The sequence below is a fragment of the Cyprinodon tularosa genome, unplaced genomic scaffold (assembly GCF_016077235.1).
Source record: "Cyprinodon tularosa strain WSP-4 unplaced genomic scaffold, ASM1607723v1 ctg673, whole genome shotgun sequence".
Classification (NCBI taxonomy): domain Eukaryota; kingdom Metazoa; phylum Chordata; class Actinopteri; order Cyprinodontiformes; family Cyprinodontidae; genus Cyprinodon; species Cyprinodon tularosa.
This window is the reverse complement of record NW_024039422.1, coordinates 81,770-106,086: the sequence shown is the minus strand read 5'-3', so window position 1 is coordinate 106,086 and position 24,317 is coordinate 81,770. Positions and strand designations below refer to the sequence as shown.

Sequence of the window (24,317 nt, the reverse complement as noted above, 5' to 3'; positions counted from 1 at the left end):
GTATCTTAACTAGGAAACTATAAATAAGTGCAATTTGTTGCACTGTTTAGTAAATCAATAACAACAGATTTTTATCGTCCACTCTCAGAGCTACATTATGGTGGATTATGTCATTCATAGAAGATATGAGGAATAAAATCAAACCTTTCTGATAAAAAAAAAAAAAAAAAAAAAAATCATTTATGAAACTCTTGTATAATAGATTAGCTTGATACTCTAAGCTTGCATGTTTGAATGTGTCAACCCAAACTCAATAAAATCAAACTTGTAATCTTCAGGGTTTCAGGACAGTCATTGTAATTACTGAGCTGCATTTATTGATGTGGCCCCCAGAGCTCAGGACTTTGGATGTGGATTTTCCAGCCACTGGAGCGATGTAAATTAGAGGAGAGATATGTCCGACTTTTACCTTAGATTTCCTTTATTTGTCTCTAAGAGACTTAACATTTAAGGAAACAATCGATCCTTGGGTTGCCTTTGAATAAAGACTTTTTATTTTGATAATTAAACAGGCATTAATTGCTGGTTTAGCTTCCAGGCTGTGATTTGAAAGGCATCTTACTCTGCGGTTGCTCTCTAATTACTTTATAGGATCTTTCTAACCATTTACAATAAAGATAGTCGATCAGAATTGGTCAAAACAAGGAATGAGTGCAAAAAGGAAGCTAATGCATGTAGAAAGTAAGACTTTTACTTTAAATAAGGATGAAATCTGTGAAGATCAGGGCAAAATGATTACATAAAGTAGAGAAGCAGCGGTATCAATATTAAATATGAAGCCTGTATAAAAAGATTAATCAATGGTAGAAAAAAAAATCAGAGCTAGCTATCAAGTAGTTATGGGTAGAATATTGGAATTATATAAATAAAAACCTGTGAAGTTTTGCACCCTTTTAAAAAATAAGATGAGAAAAAGTGCAAATGTCAGCCTTTAAACGCTTAGAAATAGATGCATTTTATATTTTCTGTCTTATTTAATCCTGGAAGCTGTTCTAGAGGAAGATTTAATTTATGTGTACTGTGCTAATATTTTCTTATGGTTTTCTCAATTACTTTTAATCATCAATGAGGGTAAAGAGGAACTGGTAATTACAAAAATCTCCCTAGTTTTCCTTCAACTTTTCACTTAACCAGGTGGTTATTAAAGCAGTGGTCTTAGAGCCAATCCCTTCAGGGCTGGTAAGCTGCAACATTTAGATGTACCTTACCCAGCATCGCTCAACCAAATGGCTAAACTACCTCACTATGCAGTCAAGCTATGCAGAGCTCTGCTAATGAGCTCATGTTGGAGTCAGGTGTGTTGAAGCAGAGAGGCACTGCCCCCCCCCAGAGACTTGTGTTTGAGACCACAAACACTTTACATGTTGGGAAGCAGGAAATGCAAATGGTTGGAACTAATCTCTGTAGGATAATTTCAAAACCTGGATTACATCTCATTGAATCCAATTAGTATTGATTCACAACATCTTTATATTTTAAATAGGAATATTTTGACATGCAAACAGGTCCACAGCATCACAGATCCTCCACCATGCCTAGCATTGACATTAATGCACATTTCAAAATTTATCATAGATTAATAACTAACCAGCTAAAGAGGTAAATAAAACTCCCGCCGTTTATGTTTTTGATGGTATGATAGATGACATTTCTGACATATTTCCTAATTAACCTGTTAGCATATATAGAGCCCATCTAATGGTTGTCATGGAAACTTATTGAACCAAAGATAGTCTACAAAGTGCTACAAAGTTAGAAAGATGATTATTTTAACCTTTTTTTTTATCAGCTTACATTAAGCTTATTATTTATAGATGGTGCTGGACACATTTAAACTTCCTTTATTTTAAATGCTTTATTTGTTTTGTTTTTTATAACTATATTATTTTTACATTTTCTTTAATTATAAGCACATAATATGATATCCAGATTTTAACACAGGCCCAAACAAAGTATTGCATGACTTGGAGAATGATAGATGTTTTTTTTTGTTTTTTTTTACAAATAAATTGTAAGAGTAACTTGTTTCTTTTTATTTCAATTTACTCTGATACTCCTGTATAATTACCTCCAAAACTCAGCTATTTAGTCATTTATAAGTCGGATAATCTTATGTTAAGATATGTGTCTGTTTTGTGAAAGTACGAGGATTTTAGAGAACACTGATCAATAAACAGCATCATAAAGACCCCAAAACACAGCAGGAACTTTGAATTCGGCTTCACTCATAAAAAAAAAAAAAAAAAAAAAAAAAAACAACCAACAAGAGAAAAACAAGATTTTAACATCTCCTATAGCTCTGTTCAACCCATAACCTGAAATAGGAGCAGCTATCCAGATCACTGTCCACCTAAACTGACTGTTCAGGAAAGGGAACATTATTATTCAGACCTTATCCTATGTAGGAGCAAGCATATAGATCTGATCAGATGAGACAGTTAAAAACATGATAATGACGTGGAAATGCTTTTCTTCACTGCTAACAGAAATTCTATTGGTGAAATAGACAAAGGCTTATAGAGTAGTGCAGGAATACATAGACACATATTTATATTGTTTAATAAAACATGTTAGGGATGCATGATATAATCGGCCCCCTATCGGTATCGGCCTGTATCGGCCTTAAAACTGAATATCGGACATCGGCCACCCCACTGATATTTAACCCGATATTTGATCAGCTTCTGAGTTTTTAAAGTCTAAAAAAAATAAATAAATAAATACTACTACTTCTTCTTCCTCAAAAACTTTTTTTTTACAGACTTAAAAACTTCTAAAGATGAGGGAAAAATATTGATACATTAAAATATCACAATATCTTCACATGCTGATATATTGCCATTTAATAACACCATATCAATCTCTTTTACTAATGAAATATTGCTATATGTCATCGTTATGCTACGAAATCCCCCAAAAATTCACGGAATTTTGCCATATTTTTATATGTTGTTATATGGACGCGGTATCGATCTATTTTACTAACAAAATCTCACAAGAATTTGCAAAATATCACTAGAGTTTGTAACAGAACGATGAAATTTCACGAGATTTTGAAAGTAAAATAGATCGATACCGCGTTTTAAAAAATCTATTTGATATCAGCATATGAAAATATATTTGAGTATATTAATTTTCAAAGTGTCAGAAATGGATAACAAAACTGCTATTTTCAATGTCTACTTATTTTTTTCCAGCTTTAACATCGGTATCGATATCGGTTATCAGCTACATGAGTTTTAAAATATCGGCATATCGGCCAAAATCCCAATATTGTGCATCCGTAAAACATATATAAATGTATAGAGTTGAAGTCAGTACTTTTCTAACCCCAAAAGTACTGACTTTTGTTATTGTTTGTTCTTTATCCTTGTCTGTTTTCAGAAAGGTTATGCTATTATCATTCATTTGTGTCTGCTTGGTTTTGTTTTATATTTTTTCCCCTAAAAAAAAGTTAGACGAACCAAACTTTTATGCCATATTTTTCCAATTGAGTCAGAGAACAAGCAGAGAACTACATCTATTTTCCTAGGAGGCACAAGGGAACTTTCATCATTAATTTTCTCATGGTGAATGCTCAGCACCAACTGTAGATAAGCAATAACTAAAAGCATCAGAACTGAGACTGGATCAAAGATTATTAAAGATGTTAAAGATGAGCTGCTTCAGAGAATTACTTCTGGGACCGGTGAGCTCACTGCTCCCCCCCCCAAATTTCTGAAAAAAAAAAAAAAAACCTGATATGCTTCAAAGATTTATGAAGTAGCTGGGCGTGATTGATGGCTTTAATTGGCCACCAAGTGGAAAGTAAGTCCTGGAGGGTCGAGAGGCTTTACGTGGTATTGAAAGGAGTCAAGAAGATGTTTATTTATGCATTAACTCTGAAAGCGATCTCAACATCTTTTTTTGGAGGAGTGAGCTCAGACTAGACTATGTTTAATTGCTGCCCACAGAGGAGATTTACTCGTGCTTATTAACTCTGACATTTTTGTTGGCCTGCAGACCGTTTCCCAGTTTCAGCCTTGTTAAAAGAAGAATGCAAAAGAAATTGAACACATTTCATGTCGGCTCTTGCAAATCACAAATTCAAAACCAACTTCCAAATCTAAAATAAAGAAGAAGGTAAAGCAGTAATTTACATTTCTTTTACTATAACTGCAAACATGAATTTTGCATATAAATTCCTGTCCTTGTGATTAAACTGGTATCAGAATTGGAACATTTTGTGAACCTCCACCTAAGATGAACTAAAGTCAGTTTTGTTATTCACAAATAAAACTTCATCCCCTCCAGAGCAATTACCTCAAACAGCATGGGAGCTTTTGTAGTGTGCAGTGCTGGAAGTCTGGCAAGCTTGAAATCCAGCCTGGTTAGCTCACTCTCATTAGAATAAAATGATCGTAATGAAGTCACTGAGAAGGTTTGACCTCTTTCTCTCGGTAATCTCAACTTGGCTTCTTCTGGAGCGAAACTGAAAACACTGGCTTCTTCTTTTTCTCCTTTAAAATAATTAGGACTTTTCCGAAGAAAATGAATGACAGCTCTTAAATGCATAATTCATAAAACACTATTTATAATATTGCTTAGTTTTTTTCCCCAGAGTTTTTTAATTGTTTTCTTTTCATTACTGAGCTCTTATTTTGAAACTTTGGAAATCTATAGGTCAATAGAAACTATTCAATTAGAAAAGGAAGAGTTTGATATTCTCTTTTCTAGAGTTCTTCTTGTCCAGTTAAATTTTAGCAGAGTAATACAAGATAACAGTCCAGCTCGCTATCTCTCTGTTGGCCCGTGGCTCCTATTACTGGCCTGGATTGCTCTGAAGAGCAAGAAGAGACGACTGGTATCTGTCCAACAGACTTAGATATTGGATGAAAAAAAAGTCTCTGGATCCCAGCTGGGACCCACAACATAAAGAAGAAAGGATTTATTTCCCAGGTTCATCTATAAGTACTTTTAACTCTCAAGAGTTGAACAGAAATGTCTCTTCTGAGTACAACTGCAGTTGTAAGAAGTCAGCAATGTTTTAATATTAATCGACATCCCAGCTTGGAAAAAAAAATGCATTTCAGATAAGTGAGAAACAGAAAAGAAATTATTTTACAGTAGCTGTGCTGGATGTTTCTACATTCATAACAGGAGCTCTGGAAATACAACAGATAATAAGATGCAGGGTTCGAAAATATTTTCAAAGTTAAAATAAACAATTGGAGCACAGATCGATATGATGAACTTGCGCTCAGCTTTATCGGGAGAACACCAACAAATAAAGAGTAAAATAAAGTTCTAATATTATTAAAGCAATAGATATTGCACCTTAATTCAATAAAAAAAAAAAAAACTTTTAACAGAACATTTCTGTCAATAGTGAGTCTATGCAAACCTCAGACTGAAATTGTTTGTCTTCAAAGCTTAGTGATAAATTCAGTCAAAATGTCATTTATCAATTTATTTATGTGGTGTTGATGCTATTAGATCATCCAGAAAGATTAGTTAAAATGATTTTCATCTAAGAAACAAAAAAGATTACATCAAGTCAATTTCATTCCTCCTGGAAAATCATGTCGCAGCAGTGGACAGTCGCATACATTTTATCCTTTACTTTGGAGCAATCTCTCAATGAAGACCGATTTTCTGAGCTATAACTTAAATTTAGAAAGCAAAATTGAGCTTATATGGTAAGTAAGAGTGGAACTTCAGCCACCATGTTTATGGGAGAAACAGAGTTAATCTCTGTAAGACAGGGCCAAGTAGATCATCTATAGGATAACATGAGGCTCAGTTTCAGCCCAGCCAATATCCTCTCCTTTTGGGTTTGGCTGTATTTAGGTAAAGAAAGGAGTTCAAGCAAAGAAATTAAAATAGCAAGACTTTTTCTGCTGGATATATAAATATTTTAATTGGGTAATCATTCTAAATAAGGATGACCTTAGCATTTTATAACCATAAAGGGCCAGTTTACATTTCCTTCAGTTTGTACTTTCTCATTCATAAATGTCTCATTCGCATGTCAGGTTTAATACCAAATTTTTTTTTCAATATTCTAACATTAATGAGTGAGAACACACTGTTATATAACAATTATCCGAATTATTCAGTTACTAAATTTATTTGTTTTTATGATTCACTCCCTCACTCCCGGGTTTATTGGTGCAAAAACACCAAAATGCGTTTGTTAAAATTAGAGTTACCTAATCTTATAAACCCATTTCATAAAATCAATCTTTTATGCCACTGAATAGATCAGGTTACACCAAATCCATTACTTAGAGGAGACGGTGGTGAGATTGTGCTGAGTACGGGGAAACAGCAAAACAATGACAAATGACCTGATTAGGTAGAACTACAATTTGGACTTAAAAAAAAAAGATAATTAAAATGTAACTTTAGTATAAAACAGCAAATAAAACATGCAGTGAGGTGGACAATGAAAAGAACAGAAAGGAGGAAGGGATTAAGCCAGAAGAAGAAACAGGCAGAATGAAAAATGTTTAGTTCCTCTGCTGACTCAGTCCTGGGACATTAGGTCATTCATTTCCCCCATAAATCTATTCCACACCTTTCCTGAGTTGGAGGATGAAGAATCAGGCCTTGGGTGAGAAAAAAAAAAAAACTCATTAAAATGCATGCAGGGGAATCAAAGTGGGCCATGTTTGAATCAGAGCCAGCATTAGGGACCCATATTCCCACCAGGCTCTGGGTACAAACTGAGCAATCGTCACAAAAGTTAATGGAAAACCAGCCGCTGCTGAGATAAAAACCTTTCAAACATAGACCTCCCCCCACTTCAGCACCCTGGCAACATTTCCAAACAATATTTCTCTGATTTGTTTACCCCTTAATTTCATGATGAATTTGTACCCTTTTGTTTCACTCTCTTATCTTTTCAATATCACCGTTTTGTTTTTAATGATCGCACTTTAAGCCTTCAGCAGGGGCGGATCTGGCGGGAGAGCCACCCCTAGCCAATCTTTGCCCCCCACCCCTACCAGGTAATTTCTTGTTCCCATTGGGATGTAATTCATCACCTCTGGAACAAGCAGTTCTCTTTTAAACCAGAGGGTGGCAGCAGTGATAACAATCATATATTATTTTGACACTCTAAAGTTAGCCCTGAAAACAATAATACAGCAATTCATTATTTCTACAATTATTACGATTAATAATATTCAAAATTTCCGATATGTTTTGTGTTGTATAGGTAGAGTTTGTCTCTGCATTTATCAAGGAATATTCTATTTAATTAAAGATAAAGGATAATTACTCAATCCATATAATGCATATATTATGTAGAAGCATAGCAACAGGTGCGTAGCTTTATTAGCTAGAGCCTAATGAAAATCTGCTCTTTTTTCACTGATTAATTTGGAAAATCTTTCTGTTGTACATGTTTATTTACCTGCTGGTTCACTGGGATCAGTATACCGGTAGATTGACCCTGAACAGTTTTCTGCCCTTAGTGCCCATTGGTCGCTGTGTGGCCATCCCTATAAACACTTTCTTGAACTACAACTGGTCTGCAGCCCTCCCAGTTCCTTACCCCACAAGTGACCAACAGTAATAACACTATCCTCTTAAAGGGATGACTTTCAGACTGAAATAGTCTGGAACTCCATTTTATTCTAAGCAAAGCAGAAAAATGGTTGCAGAAACCAGCACTGAACATTATTGGGGCAGCGTGGACAAAAAGCTTTGAACCATGAACAGTGGACTTTTATATATCTTTTGGTGCCTTCGTGTGGTCTCATAGTTATTGCAAATACCAAAAGTTGACATGAAAATTGCACATGAACACCCACTCATTTCATAATTTCCACTGGAAAGCGGGAAAATTCTATGATTCAACATGGCGAAGAGCAGTGAAACAATACTGGATCATTAAGTGTTCTCTACTGTTGTTTTTGTAGCCTACACAATGCTATGACATATATGTTTTAAAAAATATATATAACAATTCAAACTTGTGTCATTTCTGAAATGAGTATTATTGTTTGAATGTAGCAAGCAGTCAGTCCATGCATTTGATGCCTCCTCCTGTAGCAGATAATTTAGGACGTATATTACTGTCTTGCCCAAGTTGCAGGTCAGGATAATCTGTGGATTTAACATGTTTATTTTCTCTACAACAAAAGCACTTGAAGACTATATGCTGGTAATTTCCACTTTACAAGTGTGAAGGATCACCTTTACCAGACCACATGTAGGCAGCAATAGGTACAATCCTTGCAAAGGATCTTAAACTTCCTCACGTTAACAGTAAAGCCATGTGTTACGGGGTTTTATCTATTATTGTCTAATTAAGTGTGGCTTCAACCAAAAGCTGTCTAACTCTTTCACACGTTATAATGCTGTTATGCTACTGGAAATCATATGCATTACTACAACTGAAGCAACTTTTAGTACACACCCTGCTAAAGGGAGAGCATTTTACTGCAGGGACCTGAGGTAGAGGCATACTTGAAGCTGATTGGCTGAGGAGACAGATTGTGGGCGGGTGTTTTTGCATGTGTTGAACACAGATCGAGAGGAGAAAAATGGTGATTCACTGACAGCTGTCCTAAAGAGAAGCAATCAGTCAAGTCAAGGGCTAATGTCTGTTATTTGCACGTTATGTCGGAACAAAGATTTTATCGACGTTACTTGGAGGCATCTTTAATCCAAAGAAGCTCCGCATGTCATCTCAACTCTGACTGACAGCTGCTTGATTTTAGTAAATTGCTTGAGAGACATTATACTTCAACTTTACACCTATTTCACATGCTGTGAGCATGGAAAAATATCAATTTCTAAAAAATGCTATTTTGTTCTTTTATTCTAAATAATAAATATAATCCTATAAATATATTGCAGCTAACGATTCTCATCCTACACAACAAAATTTTGCAGATTTGTATACTAAGTTTTCAGATGTATTACCCTTTTAATTAACTATTTAATACAGTTATTAATATCAAACTTCTTAGATTGAAATTTCAGTTGTAATTAAAGTTTCAATAACAGGAAAATTATGCAAATTCTTCAACATTTTAGATTATACAATTAATGGCATAGTTACTTTTACCAGTAACAAGTTACTTTGATTGTGCAGTAACTATGTTACTAATTCAATTACTTTTTTTTTTTTAAGTAACATTCCTGACACTGCTTACAGTTCTGGGAAAAATTATTGTCTCAGAAATAAAGTCTCCAGTTTTCTAGTATCTCCTGTTTCGTCTAGTTTTAAAAAGCTTTAGTCATTTAACATTATAACTTGTGTCACTGAAGAATATTACCTTAATCCAGGGGCGGATCTAGAAAAATATTTATGGGGTGGCAAGAGGGGGGCAGGAATTTTTTAGGGGTGGCAACATATGGCATTTGTTTACACTGAATTTAATCACAGTTATCACAGTTTGGTAAGAATAGATTGTACAGTACTAGTGTTTCATGTGAAACAGTTCATATTAATAATACATCGTACAATGTGATCTCACTTAATAGGACATAGAAGAATGATAACACTACTTCTAGAGGGGCCTTATGACAGGAAAGGTATTAAGGTAAGACACAGGTGCTGAGTCACAGATGTGTGAGACTGACTGTCAGAGAGGCAGCTTTGCAGCATTTGCACAAGAAGAAACTACAGAAAGAAAAACGTACCCATCAGAGATCTATGGACTGAGCTGCAATAAAGTGAGCATAAATACACAGTAGAAATAAATGGGTCAAGGCACCCAAACAAGGTACCAGACATCTATGTATTGTTTACTCTGAAAACACATTCACCCCATTTGTTCCTCAGTAACTTGACATACAGCAGTTAAGGCAACATGAAAGGGACATTTCATGCATGTAAATATGCTGTAGATAGAGCTGTATATGGAGGACCAACTCTACCATATTTAAAAATAAATACAGAAAAAAATAAATGCTCAATAAATAAATAAGCATACAATTAATTGCCACCAAAAATACAATCAACAAATAAATGTAATTAGAAATTATATTATAATGGCAGGCAGAAATTTAAAAAGTGCAGGCAGAAATAAATAGCGGCGAAGAAATAACTAGGGTAAAAAAATACAAAGGAAGAATAAAACAGACAAAAATATTATAACATGCACATAAATAAATACTTAAAAATATAAGTAATAAAAAAATGAAGTTGAAGATAATAAATGACAAAAAAATAAATAAGGTAAATATTAAAGAGGCAAAGAAATAAAAACAGTTATATACCTTTATGACTGTTTATTTATTTTTAAATATGGTAGAGTTGGTCCTCCATACTGCTGTATCAACAAATCAACAAAAAGGCGGGTTCTGTATGTTACATCAAAATCTCCACAAATCTGAAAAGAAGCAACATAAAAATACATTTTGCTTGTAGTAGGTTCATACAGGTCATTTCTGGATAGTTTCATATTATATATACAAAAAAGAAACAACAACACTGCTTCATATTAAGCAGGATTTACACCAGTATCACATTTTTAACTTTACTTTCAACACTTTTGGTTTTATTAAAGGAAATATCAGATTTTCTCAGGTGCCAAAACAAAATGTAACAGCTCTGTAAAGGCTCACCAGAGAGCATAACATAAAGTTAACATGACTATAACAGCTGAATGCAGCGATTTCCATGTTGCTCAGCAAAACGCTTCACAACTTTATTTAGATCCAATGCCTTTGTGCGTTTTGATTTTAGTAAAACCAAACTTGATCGTCTCTTTTCTGTCATAGTTGACCGCAAATATGTCTTTCTGAGCCTGAGACGTCAGGCCTAACTAACATCATAGATAGAGAAAATAACGTTCTGCAACCTGATTTTTATCATCTCAAAATCAGCATTGTTGCTAAGCTAGCAGCATTGTGCTTTCATTATGGTTTAATTTCCCGATAGATAGTTAATCAGTTTTTACCTGTTTCATCCTGTGTCTCCTCTCCCCATGACCCCTGGCTCCCTCACTTTGCCCTATTCGGTTTTCAAAACAAAACAGTCTCAGTCGCTCTCGCGTCATCTCGTGCTGCATTCACTGCAGTCCGACATTAGAAATTAGCGGTCGTAATTCTCAAATGATCCATAATTTATAAGCCTCGCCACCCCTACCGCCAACTGGGGTGGCAAGGCTGTCATTTAGGGTGGCATTTGCCACCCTATGCCACCCCAGTAGATCCGCCTATGCCTTAATCCTAACAAAAGTCATCTCTGCTTCAACTGATCTTACATTTAATGAGGGGACTAAATAAAAAGTTTAGAAATTACATCTTGTAGCATTATAGTATAAATAGGAATAAATAAAGGAGAAGCATACACACCTATAATATTTAATAATCGTTAAACACATCTTTAGATCGTTGTTAATTATCCACAGCGGTTTTATTTTATTTATTTTTGTTTTGTTTGCTGTCTTAAGGGTTTGTAAGATGGAAAACTTGACCAGGCAGAAACAAACAAGACTAAGCACCATGGACATCTGATTGGACCCTCTGTGAACAAGTAATGTCCTTTCTTGTTAAATCTTGTAAACCGGGCGACTCTTCACAAAAACACAGTATGTGTGAAAACTTGTAATTGGTTTTTAAAATATAGATAAATGTGGAGGAGTTTCAGCTTGTTTTTCCTTGCAAAATCATCTTTAATTTTGTCACATGGGGAGTTTCTAAGTGCTCACGACCTTTTTAAGGTCTCCCTGCATTATTCTGTTAAGATTTATGTCTGAACTTTGACTAGAAACTGGAAAACCTTTTAACTACTGTTTTTTATCAAGCTTTTTGGTTTAAAGATGGCTGGTGTTCTCCTTCAGGATTTTATGTCATAGGAAAATGTATGAACCCATCAATTTTGTTGATTAATCCTAACCTTAAAGCTGCAAAGCACCTCCAGACCATCAAACTGCCATTACCATGTTTAAAGGCCAGTGCATTATTCTTTTACTACCAGGCTGATAGTTTTTCTCCAAATGTAAGGGAATAAAAACTTTCCCAAATTTAACATTATTGCAGAGAATATCTGGCATAGCTATCTGGGCATTTCACCTGTTATCCTATCTTAACCTTGTCAAGAAATGTCTTGAAATGTGAAATGCTCTGATTCCCTGTCGGTATGAAAAACAAAGTTGTGACTTTTCCTACAGTCCATCTAGTCCTGACACCATGTTCAGGGAAAAATAAAGATGATTAAAGAGAAACAGGGACGGTCTCTGTACTATTTTTATCAATTGAGAAGAAGTGGATGTAGTTCATATGATTGAATAGTTCCACTGGTCTCGTCTATAATCAGGAAAACAACAAACTGTACATTAAGGAGCTGCTGTCCTTTAGTGTTTGTTAGAAAGATGCTGCATTTCCTCTATAAGTCTGTGGGGTGATCTCCTCCTCCATCATCTGTTAAGCCAGCAGCACCAGAGGCAACGACTTAAAAAAAAGCTCAACAAGCTGTTTTAGGGACTGCTTTAGTACTATTTATAAAACAAAGAACAGCTAACTCTGAGCGTACCCTTCATTAGTCATGTGTCATCAGTCATTTCCTGCCTACAGCCATCAACATCACCTACAACTCACTGAAGAAACCAGTGTAATAAAAGTTACTAAAGCGCTTAATTTCCTTTGATTCATTTAGTCTTTTTAGTTTGTATTTGTTTCAATCACAACTATCAAGTTGTTCTACTTTGCATCAATAAAATAAACTTCGAGTAGAAAGGGAACAAAAGCTGGTCTGTAACCAGGGGCCAAAAGCCCCATAAATCTGTCCCTTCAAAGACAGTCATTGATTACTTATTAGAAGGGGCCACATTATGTCACATGTTTACAGAGAGTAGTAGCTATAAAGGAAAAGTCTGTCAATATTCAGAATTAAAACTTTTGAAAGTACTTTAAATATGAAATTATTACATACTAAGTAAAAAAAAAAAAAAGGAATTTCATTTGTTGGTGCTTTACTGGAGACGTCCATGTTTGTCAAAGAACACCACTGCCGTCTACCGGTTTGTGACGTCACTGTGCGGTATCGGCTGTTGATTAAGTCCCAGTGCTGTATCTGGTGTTTATCCAAGTCATCTTAAAAACATTCTTCATCGAAATGTTGGCTACATATGACATGTTTTTTCTCTGGCCAGAAGTTTGAAGGCAAATCCTCCCTCTTTAAGTTGGCAATCCAACCTGTCAGTGGAGGATCATGAATTGGAAAGGTGAAATAACAAATTTTTTTTTCACTTTTACCTGATGTATTACAACATCCAGCTGCCATGCACGTGGGCATTGTCAGTATAACTATAGCTCTTGTGAGTATCAACGGTGAAGTTCTCTAGAACTCTTCAATAATTGTTGTTGATTGCAGATGTGTCTAGTAGTTCCCATTGATTTTGCTTTTAAAGTGGGGGGAATGGTCCTAGGCTTAGCGCACCGTGACGTCACTGCTGGAAGATGTCAGGAGTGAGGTGTTACTATATTTGGGAAAAAATGGCCAGTCTGGTACTTAGTAATAGCGTCGAAAATTATTATTTAAATTTTTTTACTGATTAATGCTAAATTCATTAAATCACGACAAACGTATTAGTTTTTGGTATAGTTAATGATCCATGATTATTCCTTGCTGACCAGACTTTTCCTTTTAAACAGGATTTCATCTTTTTTTACCTACTTCTTCTTTTTTTTTTGGAGTTTGACATTTGGAAGTTGGTTGCTGCCAGCTTTGCTAAAATCGAAGCACTGTGAACTTTTAATGTAGAAAATTAACCAATTTTAACAGCATCACCTTTTCCAACTATAGCACAGTCTGTTGCAGAGAGATGCTGAAAACTCAACATAATAAAAGATGGAAATTTTATTTATGTCTGTTAGCCTTCATGTCGTCTGCTGAGGTCTCTCCCTCTATCGCTACCTTAAAGCCTGATGAATGACTAACATATCTCTACAAGTTATGAAGTACAGTTTTCCCCTTTAATATCACTGAAATGGAAACAAAAATTAGCCAACTTTGACACACTGGCTCTCTATTTGTAACAACCTCCATGTAAATGGGCTTTACTGTCAGGATAATCTGCTGGTTGCATTTAGCAGAGTTTGTTCTTTGATCTTTAGAAGATATAAATAATTTTTTTGAATCGTGCTAGCCCCCCCCCCCCCCCCCCCCCCCCGCCTCTTTATTGTCTGAGCTAATGACACTTCTTAAATCCAGCCTATTTAGAAACTGCTGCCTTTAAACTGCTTTTATAAGAAGCAAAACAAAATATTCAACTAAGATCTGTGTTAAGCTTGATAATCTGAAATGTGTCATATTATGGTTGATGTTTACTAAAGGTCCCTGCAAAAACTAGAGCTTAAAAAAGACAGGGATAATTTTCTTGTTGATCTCTCAAGACAGTTTATTTTTGCCTCAAAAGGCCATCTCAGTGGTGGATGAAAAATATTTCGTTTTTTAGTATTAAGGCCTGTTAACATATCAGGCGGAACCAATTCTTATCGATATAAATTAATATAAACAAGTAACTAAATGAAATTAAACCTTAGATTTGTTGAAGTTGGCAAGCTGCCTTTCCACACTTACTTCTGTTAATCTGTTTAAAGTTAGTTAGTTTATAACATTTGATTTTTAAATCAAAATTAGTTACTCTAACATGCAAAAGAGTTATGCTGACATTATACTAAAGCGGCTGTGCATGGGTGTAACTGATTATATTGTTTGAGACCATTAACTTTCAACACGTTTAACGGTTAATTTCAGTCAAACTTTGCAATATCAGTTAAAAAATATTTTTAAAAAGTGATAAATTGCTGTATCTGATTACTAAAAGTAAAAGTATGTTGTTCAAAGTGTTGAAAAAAAATTAAGTGGAAGGAAGCAGCTAAAAATCCTGATATATGACCAACAGAGAGCAGAAGCTTTAGTCACAGTTTAACTGCTTTGGTTTGTTGGGTTATTTTGTCATAAAACAACAAAGCAGTACGTATAATGGAGGAAAAAATTGGGAATTACCTACTCTTATATTTTTCTTCTTTAGATTTTGCTTTCTGACTCATTACAAGCATCAGCCTCCATTTGTAGCAGAATTGATGTGAATATCTGCAATTAAAGTCCTTGGTGTTTGAAAAGGCTGCAGAGTCGAGGTAAAGTGCCTCTAGATCAGCATTTCAGTCTGTATGTGTTGATTAACTCTGATTGAAGATTTATGGTACTTCACCAAAAATTGAGTGCACCACTGAATATGTTCATTAGTTAACAATTATCTATTAAAATGAACTGCAAATGTGTCTTCATGTGTTTAAATGCTGGTAATTACTGTAGTTATGTGTGAATGGGTCATTCTAGTTTATCTGACCTCATGTGGTGAACTATATTAATTTTGTAAAACAAGGCAAAGGAAAAAAAATCTTTAGCCAAACAGGTGATTTTTCTAAAATAATTGCCTTAATTGGACTCTTACTGCTAGTAAGAATGTTTTAAATTGCCTTTAGAAAATATAATAAATGTCTTATTGAACTAAAACACTCATTATGACCTTCTTCAGCTTTGTTAACCACCATACTTTTATTTTTTGTGGAGCACAGATGGTGGTGATTGTCGCAGTAGAGTTGAAGGGGTCATCAAATTTGTGAAGGTTTTGTTTTTATTTGTTAATTCCCTTTTTTTTTGCCTGAATGATCACACTGAACAAACGTTGCTATTGTTGTTTTCTAAGTCATTTAGTAAATATCTAACAAGACCTGAAGCCTCTTTGGGTTTCTTACACATTTAGTTCTGCCTGTATAATGAAGATGACTAAATCTACTATAAGTTTTGTAATGTCATAGATTTTTCTAAATCTGACATTTAAGGATAATAAATGTCCAAGAATGTTTCATTGTACTATAATTTGCAGTTGAGTATGTCAGTTCTTAACCTTAAATGTTTATTTGTCTCTGTAAAGTGTCTTCAGATGACATGTGTTGGGAATTGGCACTATATAAATAACCAGAATTATTAGTGTAAGAAATAGAAGTTAATAAATGAATTCCATCAGATCTGCTTAGAAGAAATAAAAAAGATTGTGCTTATCTAGATATTCTTTTTGTAAAGAGTCCTGCTCACAGTAGCTGTGACATCTTGTTGGAGTGAACGTCTGTGGACCGATTGCTGGATTGTGTATCAAAGATGTAAAACTAAAAGGCCCTAAGATGATCAAAGTGAGAGGGAAATGAACTTAATTTTATGTCTGAAGAATTTTAAATGAGTCTCTTGGAAACTCTCAGCAGTCACAAGAAAATCAATCAGTCATTATATATATATATTTCCTTATATATTTTACCGGTAATTGGTTATTGGTACCGGAATTCCATACAGCCCTCAAAAAGTTTGGATTTCAGCTACAAGTGTTTTGTGCATTTGGAAAAGAGTAAAGGAAATAGAAAAACAATTATAACCATTTCTCATCTGACCATCCTTACCTTTTCTTTTTTAATCCTGATTTTATGTTCTAAGGTTAAACGCTGCAGAAAATTCACTTGGACACTGGAAATTTGAGCCAATCAGTGGTTAATCCATGTGCTTCTTGTCCACGTCCCTCAGGCATCGTCTCCCTGATCTCGCTGGCTGTTCTGTCCTACGAGCGTTACTCCACCATGATGGTGCCCAACATGGCCGATGGCAGAGACTTCCGTCCAGCGCTGGGAGGGATCTGCTTCTCCTGGCTCTACTCCATAGCCTGGACTGTGCCTCCGTTGCTAGGCTGGAGCAGATACGGCCCCGAGGGCCCTGGCACCACGTGCTCTGTTGATTGGAAGACCCAGACTCCAAACAACATCTCCTACATAATCAGCCTTTTCACCTTCTGCCTTGTCCTACCATTCGCTGTCATCGTCTACTCCTACGGCAAACTCCTGCTTGCAGTCAGACAGGTGAGATGCTGCAGACTGAACTATGATTTCGTAAGTCATGGAAATAATGCTAGGTGATTTGTGATTGTTAAATCTAAAAACAGGTCTGCCTGTGCTGAAAACGAGTAAATGCTGATTCAAGAGAAGAAAAAATGTAATTTAGATGTTCGGAACAAGGCACACTAGCAGTGCACTACTTTATCTATGACATAAACTAAGGCAGAAGCCTCTCAGCACCTCTTAGACTGGAGGCTGGACAGCTGACAAGATAGTCAAAAATATTGCTTCAAAGATTTCAGAGAGAAACTTCAAATCTAGGAAGTGCTGTGACCGTAGAATTGGATTTGACATCTTCACAATGTTGGTATTAAAGCTGCCAGCATCCATTTTCATCTGGTCCCTAACTCTGCACCATCTGACACCTCAGCCCATTAAGCCACATGGAGATTAATAAGCGTCTGAAGCTACATCGTTAATGGCAGCGTATTTGCAGACATAACAGAAACACAAGTTGAAATGGAACATATTAAGCTTCAGGTAAGGCTTTTTAGCACTCAGATTGGACCCATTTTTACTGTCAAAACTGCTTAAACACTGTGTGGTATTGATTCAGCAGAGGTATTAGAAACATTCTTCAGAGATATTGGGCTATAGTGAAATAATGGTGTAAATTAGAGGCAGTGGATTTCTCAGCCAGGATTCAAAACTCTCAATCAATCACTTCTCAAATATGCATTTTTTAGATTGAGAGCTGCATATGTGATGGAATATTACCAAATTATTATCATGTCCTACAAACCTCTTATGCTACGTTCACACCTAAAGCAGCAAGAGCAGCAAAAACATGTGTGCTGCTTCATTTATATTTGTAAAAGTTTAACTCTGACATGCGGCTGAAGCATCTCTGCTGCTATAGCTGTGCTGTGAAAAAGTGGGTCTGATGCACGTTGAGTGGAGCTACCCTATCCTTTTTTTGTCTGTAACAGTGGCAGCTATATATGCTGTGATCAGTGGGTTAAAAAGTAGTTTTAATATGTTTTTTAGTTAGAAAGTCCACCATCATCAGTGCAGTCAGTTCATCCAGATTACCATCCTGCCTTCAAATATTATTTCGCTGTTGGAGCTGCTCAGATCCCCACATACCGGCGGTGTGCTGTCACTAGGAATCCCATTCAGCAGCAGCTTCTGGCCCGGTTGTCTCTTTGCAGTTTGCCGCGGCAGCTGGGAGGCGTTTTTAATGTAAATCCAAACTGCAGGCACCAGGATAATAAAAGCAAACATGTCTTGCCAGCAGATTTCAGCATTTTAAGGTAATATAGGCGTAATAAACTGTTTCAGTGGAGTGATCATAGTGATCTATATCATCAGCGATGTCTCTCTCTCCCTGCCAGCTCCCAGATCAGCGTCTCTGATTGGTTGATGTGGCGCGTCGAGCAGCAAAAGTTCAATTTTTCCAACTCCAGCAACAGCTGTGCTTGCAGTGCATCAGATGCTCAAACGCTCCCGACGCAGTTTCAGCTCAAACACTCAAACGCTCCCGACGCAGTTTCAGCTCAAACACTCAAACGCTCCCGACGCAGTTTCAGCTCAAACACTCAAACGCTCCAGACGCAGTTTCTTCTCAGACCTTCTGCTCAAAACGCGCTGCAGGACCTTTTGCTCCGCCTCGATGCTCGTCGAGTATTGACTTTGCATGTGAACTAGCTGCTCCTGCTGCCTCTGCTGCTTGCGGTCTGAACGCAGCATTAGATAATTTTAGCTTTGTGACATGGCTCATTATCCTGCTGGAGGTAGTACAGTAGCTTTGTAAGTTTTGGTCATAGAATATAAATATCTAGGTAGCAGAAAGGGTTTATTAGTCTCAGCTTCTGCTCTCTTAAACTGGGAATGCTAAATGCTGTTAATTCAATCCAAACAATGTATTGCATTAAGCAAATAGGCAAATATTCGCTCCACGCTCACTCGATTTTTGAAGTTTTCTTGAAGAGTTGTTCTCCGTTTAGCTTCATCCACCTTCGCATATGCTCTCACCATGATGAGGCCACTGCCATGCTGTCTCCTGAAGAGACTTATGGCTAATGAGGAAACCCCCTCATTTCAAGTTTTTTTTACCAGCAAGAACATGGTGTAAGGACTATAAATACTCAAGATCCCTAATCTCAAATTAGCAAAAGCGGACGAAGAAATGACGGAACACAATTTTTGGCAACTCTTCTCTCTAATTCATCCATCCATTGTCAGTAACCACTTATTGTAGCAGGGGGGGTCTGATCTCCACAGGTAATTGGTGGAGAGGCTTGGGTCAATAATTCATCATACCCACATATCGTTGCAGGTAGCAACTACTTTATATGTAAGTTAAAACAGGCTTAAATCAAAGGCAACCAAACCTTTGCTCAGTTTTTTGTTGTTTTTTTTGAAGACATTTCAATATGTTTCTTGTTTGCCTCTGCTCAACTTTTCTATCAAAAGACTTGCTTTTGGTTTTTATGAGTTTCACCAAAGTTCCTGAGGAAGTTTTTGCCACTTGAGGACGTTTTTGTATAGACTTGAGCTACATTGATGAAAAAGTTGGGTTTTGAAGCAGTGAATGCTGACGATAGTAAGAGCATAGTATGGAGCCACACATTACTGTTCTGTTTTTAAAGGAATTATAGACAGCAGCCTTTATACTCACTGCTGACTCCCCACATAGACCTCTTCACCCTTCATTGTCTCATCACAGAAAACAGAAACTCTACATGTCGCTGTGCAATAATGAGTCTGAAACTGCTGACCTCGTGTCAGTTGTCTAAAGGTGAAAGGGTTTTCACTGACCTCAGAAGGAGAACAAATTATGCAGCAAGGCTAATACAATCTAAGTTTAAAGATCACATTATAGGGTGTATACAACAACAATTGCTCATTCCTTCTCCTTTGGCTCTAATAACGATTTCTTGTGTCCTTTGAAGTGTATAATTAGCTTACACATAAAGGTAGGTGGGGTTTCCAGAAGCCTCAATGTATCAATTATTCACTCAGTACAGGAGTTTCTAAAGGATGGCCAAGGGGGTTACTTGCAACCTTGGAGTGACTTTGAAAAGGACTTGACCAAAAACAAAATATATTTAGTTATCCAGCTCAGGAGGCTGATACAGAATGACATTTAAAGAACATCTAACTGTGACTTTTTCATTAAAGCAATGCCTTTAAAATATACAGAAAACAAATTTAACTATTAAAAGTACAACACAATTATTCATCTTTCACCAACTATTAGGCCTGTCACGATAACAAATTTTGCAAAAAGACTAATTGTCTCAAAAATTATTGCGATAAACAATAATATTGTTTGAAGACCTTTTTACACTGATCTAATGGAAATGACGTAATAATGCATGCATTTTCCTGCAAAAAATAAAACGAGAAAAAAATTAAATGGACTCTCAGTCTCTGTTAACTTAAAATACACTTGAATAAAAACTAAACACAAGATAAAACCACAGTGAAAATAAAAACGTATATACAAAATATCACGTTTGTGATATGTATGTTTTCCTGGGGAGTTCATACTGTCTATCAAATGTCTGCAACATTTTTTGAAATGCCGGCTTTTCAACAATATTAAATGGAAGCATCTCTTTAGTAATTAAATGAACTACGCTGTCTGTGAGTGCGCTCCACTTTGCACCGTCCTTTTTATATGCTGCCTGTCGATTATTTGCTTCAGTGATGGTGGACTGTCGCAAACTTGAAGACACAGACGGGCCACCGCTTGTACATTTTGTCCCCAGCTGGAGAAACTTTGCTGGGTGGTTGTGCTTTAGGTGTATGGGTAGGTTGGTTGTACTGCTGCTCTTAGTTGCTACTGTTTTATGACAAATGCGACATACTGGCTCGCATAGGTTCAGCGGTTCGCCTCTGTCATTTGTTTTTTTTTTTTTACCTCGCTAACTCCTCATGGGGCTCTAAAGCTGCAGAAGTACAAAATGATGCGCGCTGACTACCTGATGCATTAGTCCACTCCTCAGTGGAAAGCACCGGAGTTAAGCCTTTTCATCCAGCGTCATCAATAGGAGAAAAACACAGGCAGAGACGATATAGCCGATAAATGAAATGACGTGGATAATTTTTATTTATCGTGCGATTAATTGATTTATTGATTATCGCGACAGGCCTACCAACCATATTATTTCTTTTTACAGTAAGTCCGGTTTATTGTAAAGTAGGAACACAAAGATCAATTGACTTTTACTAAAAAAAAAGTCTTAGTTTCAGCTATGTTGTAAACTTGGCTCAGTAGAATAGTTTAGTTGTTATTTTTTAAGAAAAAAATTACAAACAATCTGAAATATCCCCAAACAATCTGTAAAAGGATAAAATGAGTATTATTACTATTATATAGGACGTTGTGGGTTTATTTATTTATTTTAAATAATTTTATGATTTTTTTTTTATAATTTAAGCAAACCAGTGAGATGTTTCAGATCTTCAGTGATTCACAGATTCAATCTGACTTAACAAAAAAAAACAAAAGACATTTTTAAGTTATATATATATATATATATATATATATATATATATATATATATATATATATATATATATATATATATATATATATATATTTTTTTTTTTTTTTTTTTTTTTTTTTTTTTCTGAGCAGGTATGAATGAAACATAATTTTTGCATTTTCAATTAAAAGAAAAGCAGTCAAGATATTTTGGCATCTTAACAGTTTTGCAGCCTGTGATAAATACTTTGGACACAGCTAACTAGTACGCCTTGTTTTTAAACTCGGGTAAAGGTGGAATTAGTCGTCAGATATGGAAAACCCTAAACATTGTCATCTGTTACAGATTGCTCTTTTGAAAACAGGCACAATGTCAATAATAACTGCTCTATGTGACTTTGGCTGTATGTTGAGGTCATTGCTCTAAAAAAAAGCATTCATCTCAATTGTTACTCCCATCCGTCACAGAAGGGGAAAGTTTTGTATTTACAGAGGATTTATTCCAAGGTCACAGGATCACTCAGCATTGCCATTCTAAAAACTAATGAAATAAAAGCTATATTTAGAAACATTGCTGTTCCTAAACACTGAGTAACAAATACTTTCTTACATATTTGATAAACATTTAGACATCAAGTGACAGACTTTACACTAACATTGTTATAGTTACAAAAACCAGAATATACTCAATGTACAAACATAAATGGCTTTTTTAATCACATTAATAATGAAACTTACCTTGAAAGCACCTAATTGCTGTCATGGTTTTAGTTATGTTTAAGTTTTATCTTGGAGTTTTCATTGGTTTTATTTCCCTTTTTTATTTTTCTATTTATTTTTGATTGTATTTGAGTTCTTGTGTATTTCTTGTTTGCCCTCTGTTGCCCTCTTGTGTCAGTCTCCTTCTCCTAGCTCCCTTCTAGATTCCTCTGTCCACACCTGCTCCCAATCTGCTGATTAGCCTGGTCTTTGTTTCTGTCTCCCATTTATACGCCTCCTGCTCAATTACTGTTTACTGGTTTCTCGGCGTCATCATTTATTTACCCTTCATGTAAATTTTTCTGGGTTTCAGTATTTTGTTGAGTTTTGTGGATTTATGTTTGTGTATTTTTGCCTCAGTTGCCCTTTTTTGGATTATTAAACTTGTAAGTAATCACCTCAGCCTTCCTCTCTGCATTTGGGCTCTTCAAACGTCCAATCAACCTGACAATTGTAAGCTGTAACCAAATGCGAAATACAATTAACTTCACAGCTGCAGTTCATATTTATAAATGTGTTGTTCAGAAAGCAAGGCTTCATCAAAGTAGTTTGACATGAATCCTTGATGATCCTAAAGGTGGAGTGAGGCTGCAGCAAACCCATGATGAACACTACTGTCTGTAATAAAAGAAACCTGTTTTCATAAGCTCTGAGCCAAATGTGATGACTTGTGAAAATATAAAAAGAGATGTGGTATGAAGAACCTGTCAGTAAAATCGGTTCAAGGCTTTTTGCACCCTCTAATAAGTTTTTTCTCTGGTCACCCTGCATTAGCTCCACCACTATGGTTTCATGGTGGACTCTGGGTGAATCCAGCTTTTGTCTCATTTGACCACAGGATATTCCTCCACATGTTTGCTTTCTCTCTCTGGCTGATGTCAAACTTTGCTCCTGGCGTATAATGGATCTCTTTCAACAGTGGATTATATTTGCCACTTGCACTTTAAAGGCCAGATTCATAGCGCTCACAACTTGGAGTTGTTGCCCAAAATGATGCTCTCACCTGAGCTGTACATATCTGCAGCTCCTCCACAGTGTCAGATTGTGCGGAGGTTTTTAGAGGACCCCAATTCAGACAAGGAAACTGAGGTTGTTTCTTGCTGATTTAATAAGTAGTAGGAACAGAAGTATAAATTCTAGTAGTGGTTGACCATGACGCATCACTAATAAATCCAAAAAATAACTAATCAAGGAAAACAAGAACCAGAACAAAGGGGGACACATAGATTAAGGAGGGAACAAAAGAACGAAGAGAATCCAGCACTGAGCAACTGCAGAGGAGGAGAATAAATGCCAAACAGAACAAAAAATGGAATCAACTGATTGGAAGCAGGTGTGGACAGAAGGATCTAGAAGGGAGCTATGAAAAAGGAGATTGACACAAGGGGGCAACAGAGAGTAAACAAGAAATACATAAGACCTGAAATACAACCAGAAAACAACTAGAGTGAAACAAAATGGAAATAAAACCAATAAATTAGATAACACAGAAAGACATGAATCAAAGTGTAACTGAAAATCCAATCCAATCCACTTTATTTATATAGCACGGTTTAAATAAACACAAGGTTTCCAAAGTGCTGCACAAAAAGATAAAATAACTAAAATAAATAAAAGTAAATAACATAAAATAAAAGCACTGCCCGCACAGGATAAAAATATGCATGTGTATACATAAAATCAACATGTGTACATAAAATCAATACTCTACATGGTGTTAAAAGCCAAAGAAAAGAGGTGGGTTTTAGGAAGAGTTTTAAAATGAGACGTGAGAGGTGGCCTGTCTAATGTGCAGCGGCAATCCATTCCAAAGTTTTGGAGCTGAAATAGAAAACGCTCGATCCCCTCTGAGCTTAAGCCTTGCTTTAGGCACTGTCAGGAGCAGCTGATCAGCTGACCTGGGAGATCGGCTGAGAAAACTTAAAAAGACAAAATTAAACAAAGCCAAAATGTCCAGAATCATGACACATAGTTACCATAGGCCACCTTCCACATAACAGTGAAGCTTTATGTTGTGTTCCCACCGAAATACATAATTTCAGTGGGAACTTTACTTCAAGATCCTGGGTACAATGTGGAGGAAATGTAGACAAATTAAAGGTATACGAGCACTTTTGTAAGACAGAATATAAAATGTATGCTATGCTTTAGGCTGATTATGTGTTTCTTTTTTTTTCATTTCATGATTTCTTCTTTATGCTGGTCAGTCTACATAATGACAACTTAATGAACC

At 35.9% G+C, this 24,317-nt stretch overlaps 1 protein-coding gene across 1 annotated transcript in view; it reads left to right on the top strand.

Moving 5' to 3' along the window:
• Positions 1–24,317, top strand: part of tmtopsb (teleost multiple tissue opsin b) — a 72,060-nt gene that overhangs the window by 1,118 nt on the left and 46,625 nt on the right. The window contains exon 2 of the mRNA XM_038267435.1: positions 16,526–16,854. Coding sequence (XP_038123363.1) covers positions 16,526–16,854 — 329 coding nt within the window. The remainder of the gene's footprint in view (positions 1–16,525; positions 16,855–24,317) is intronic.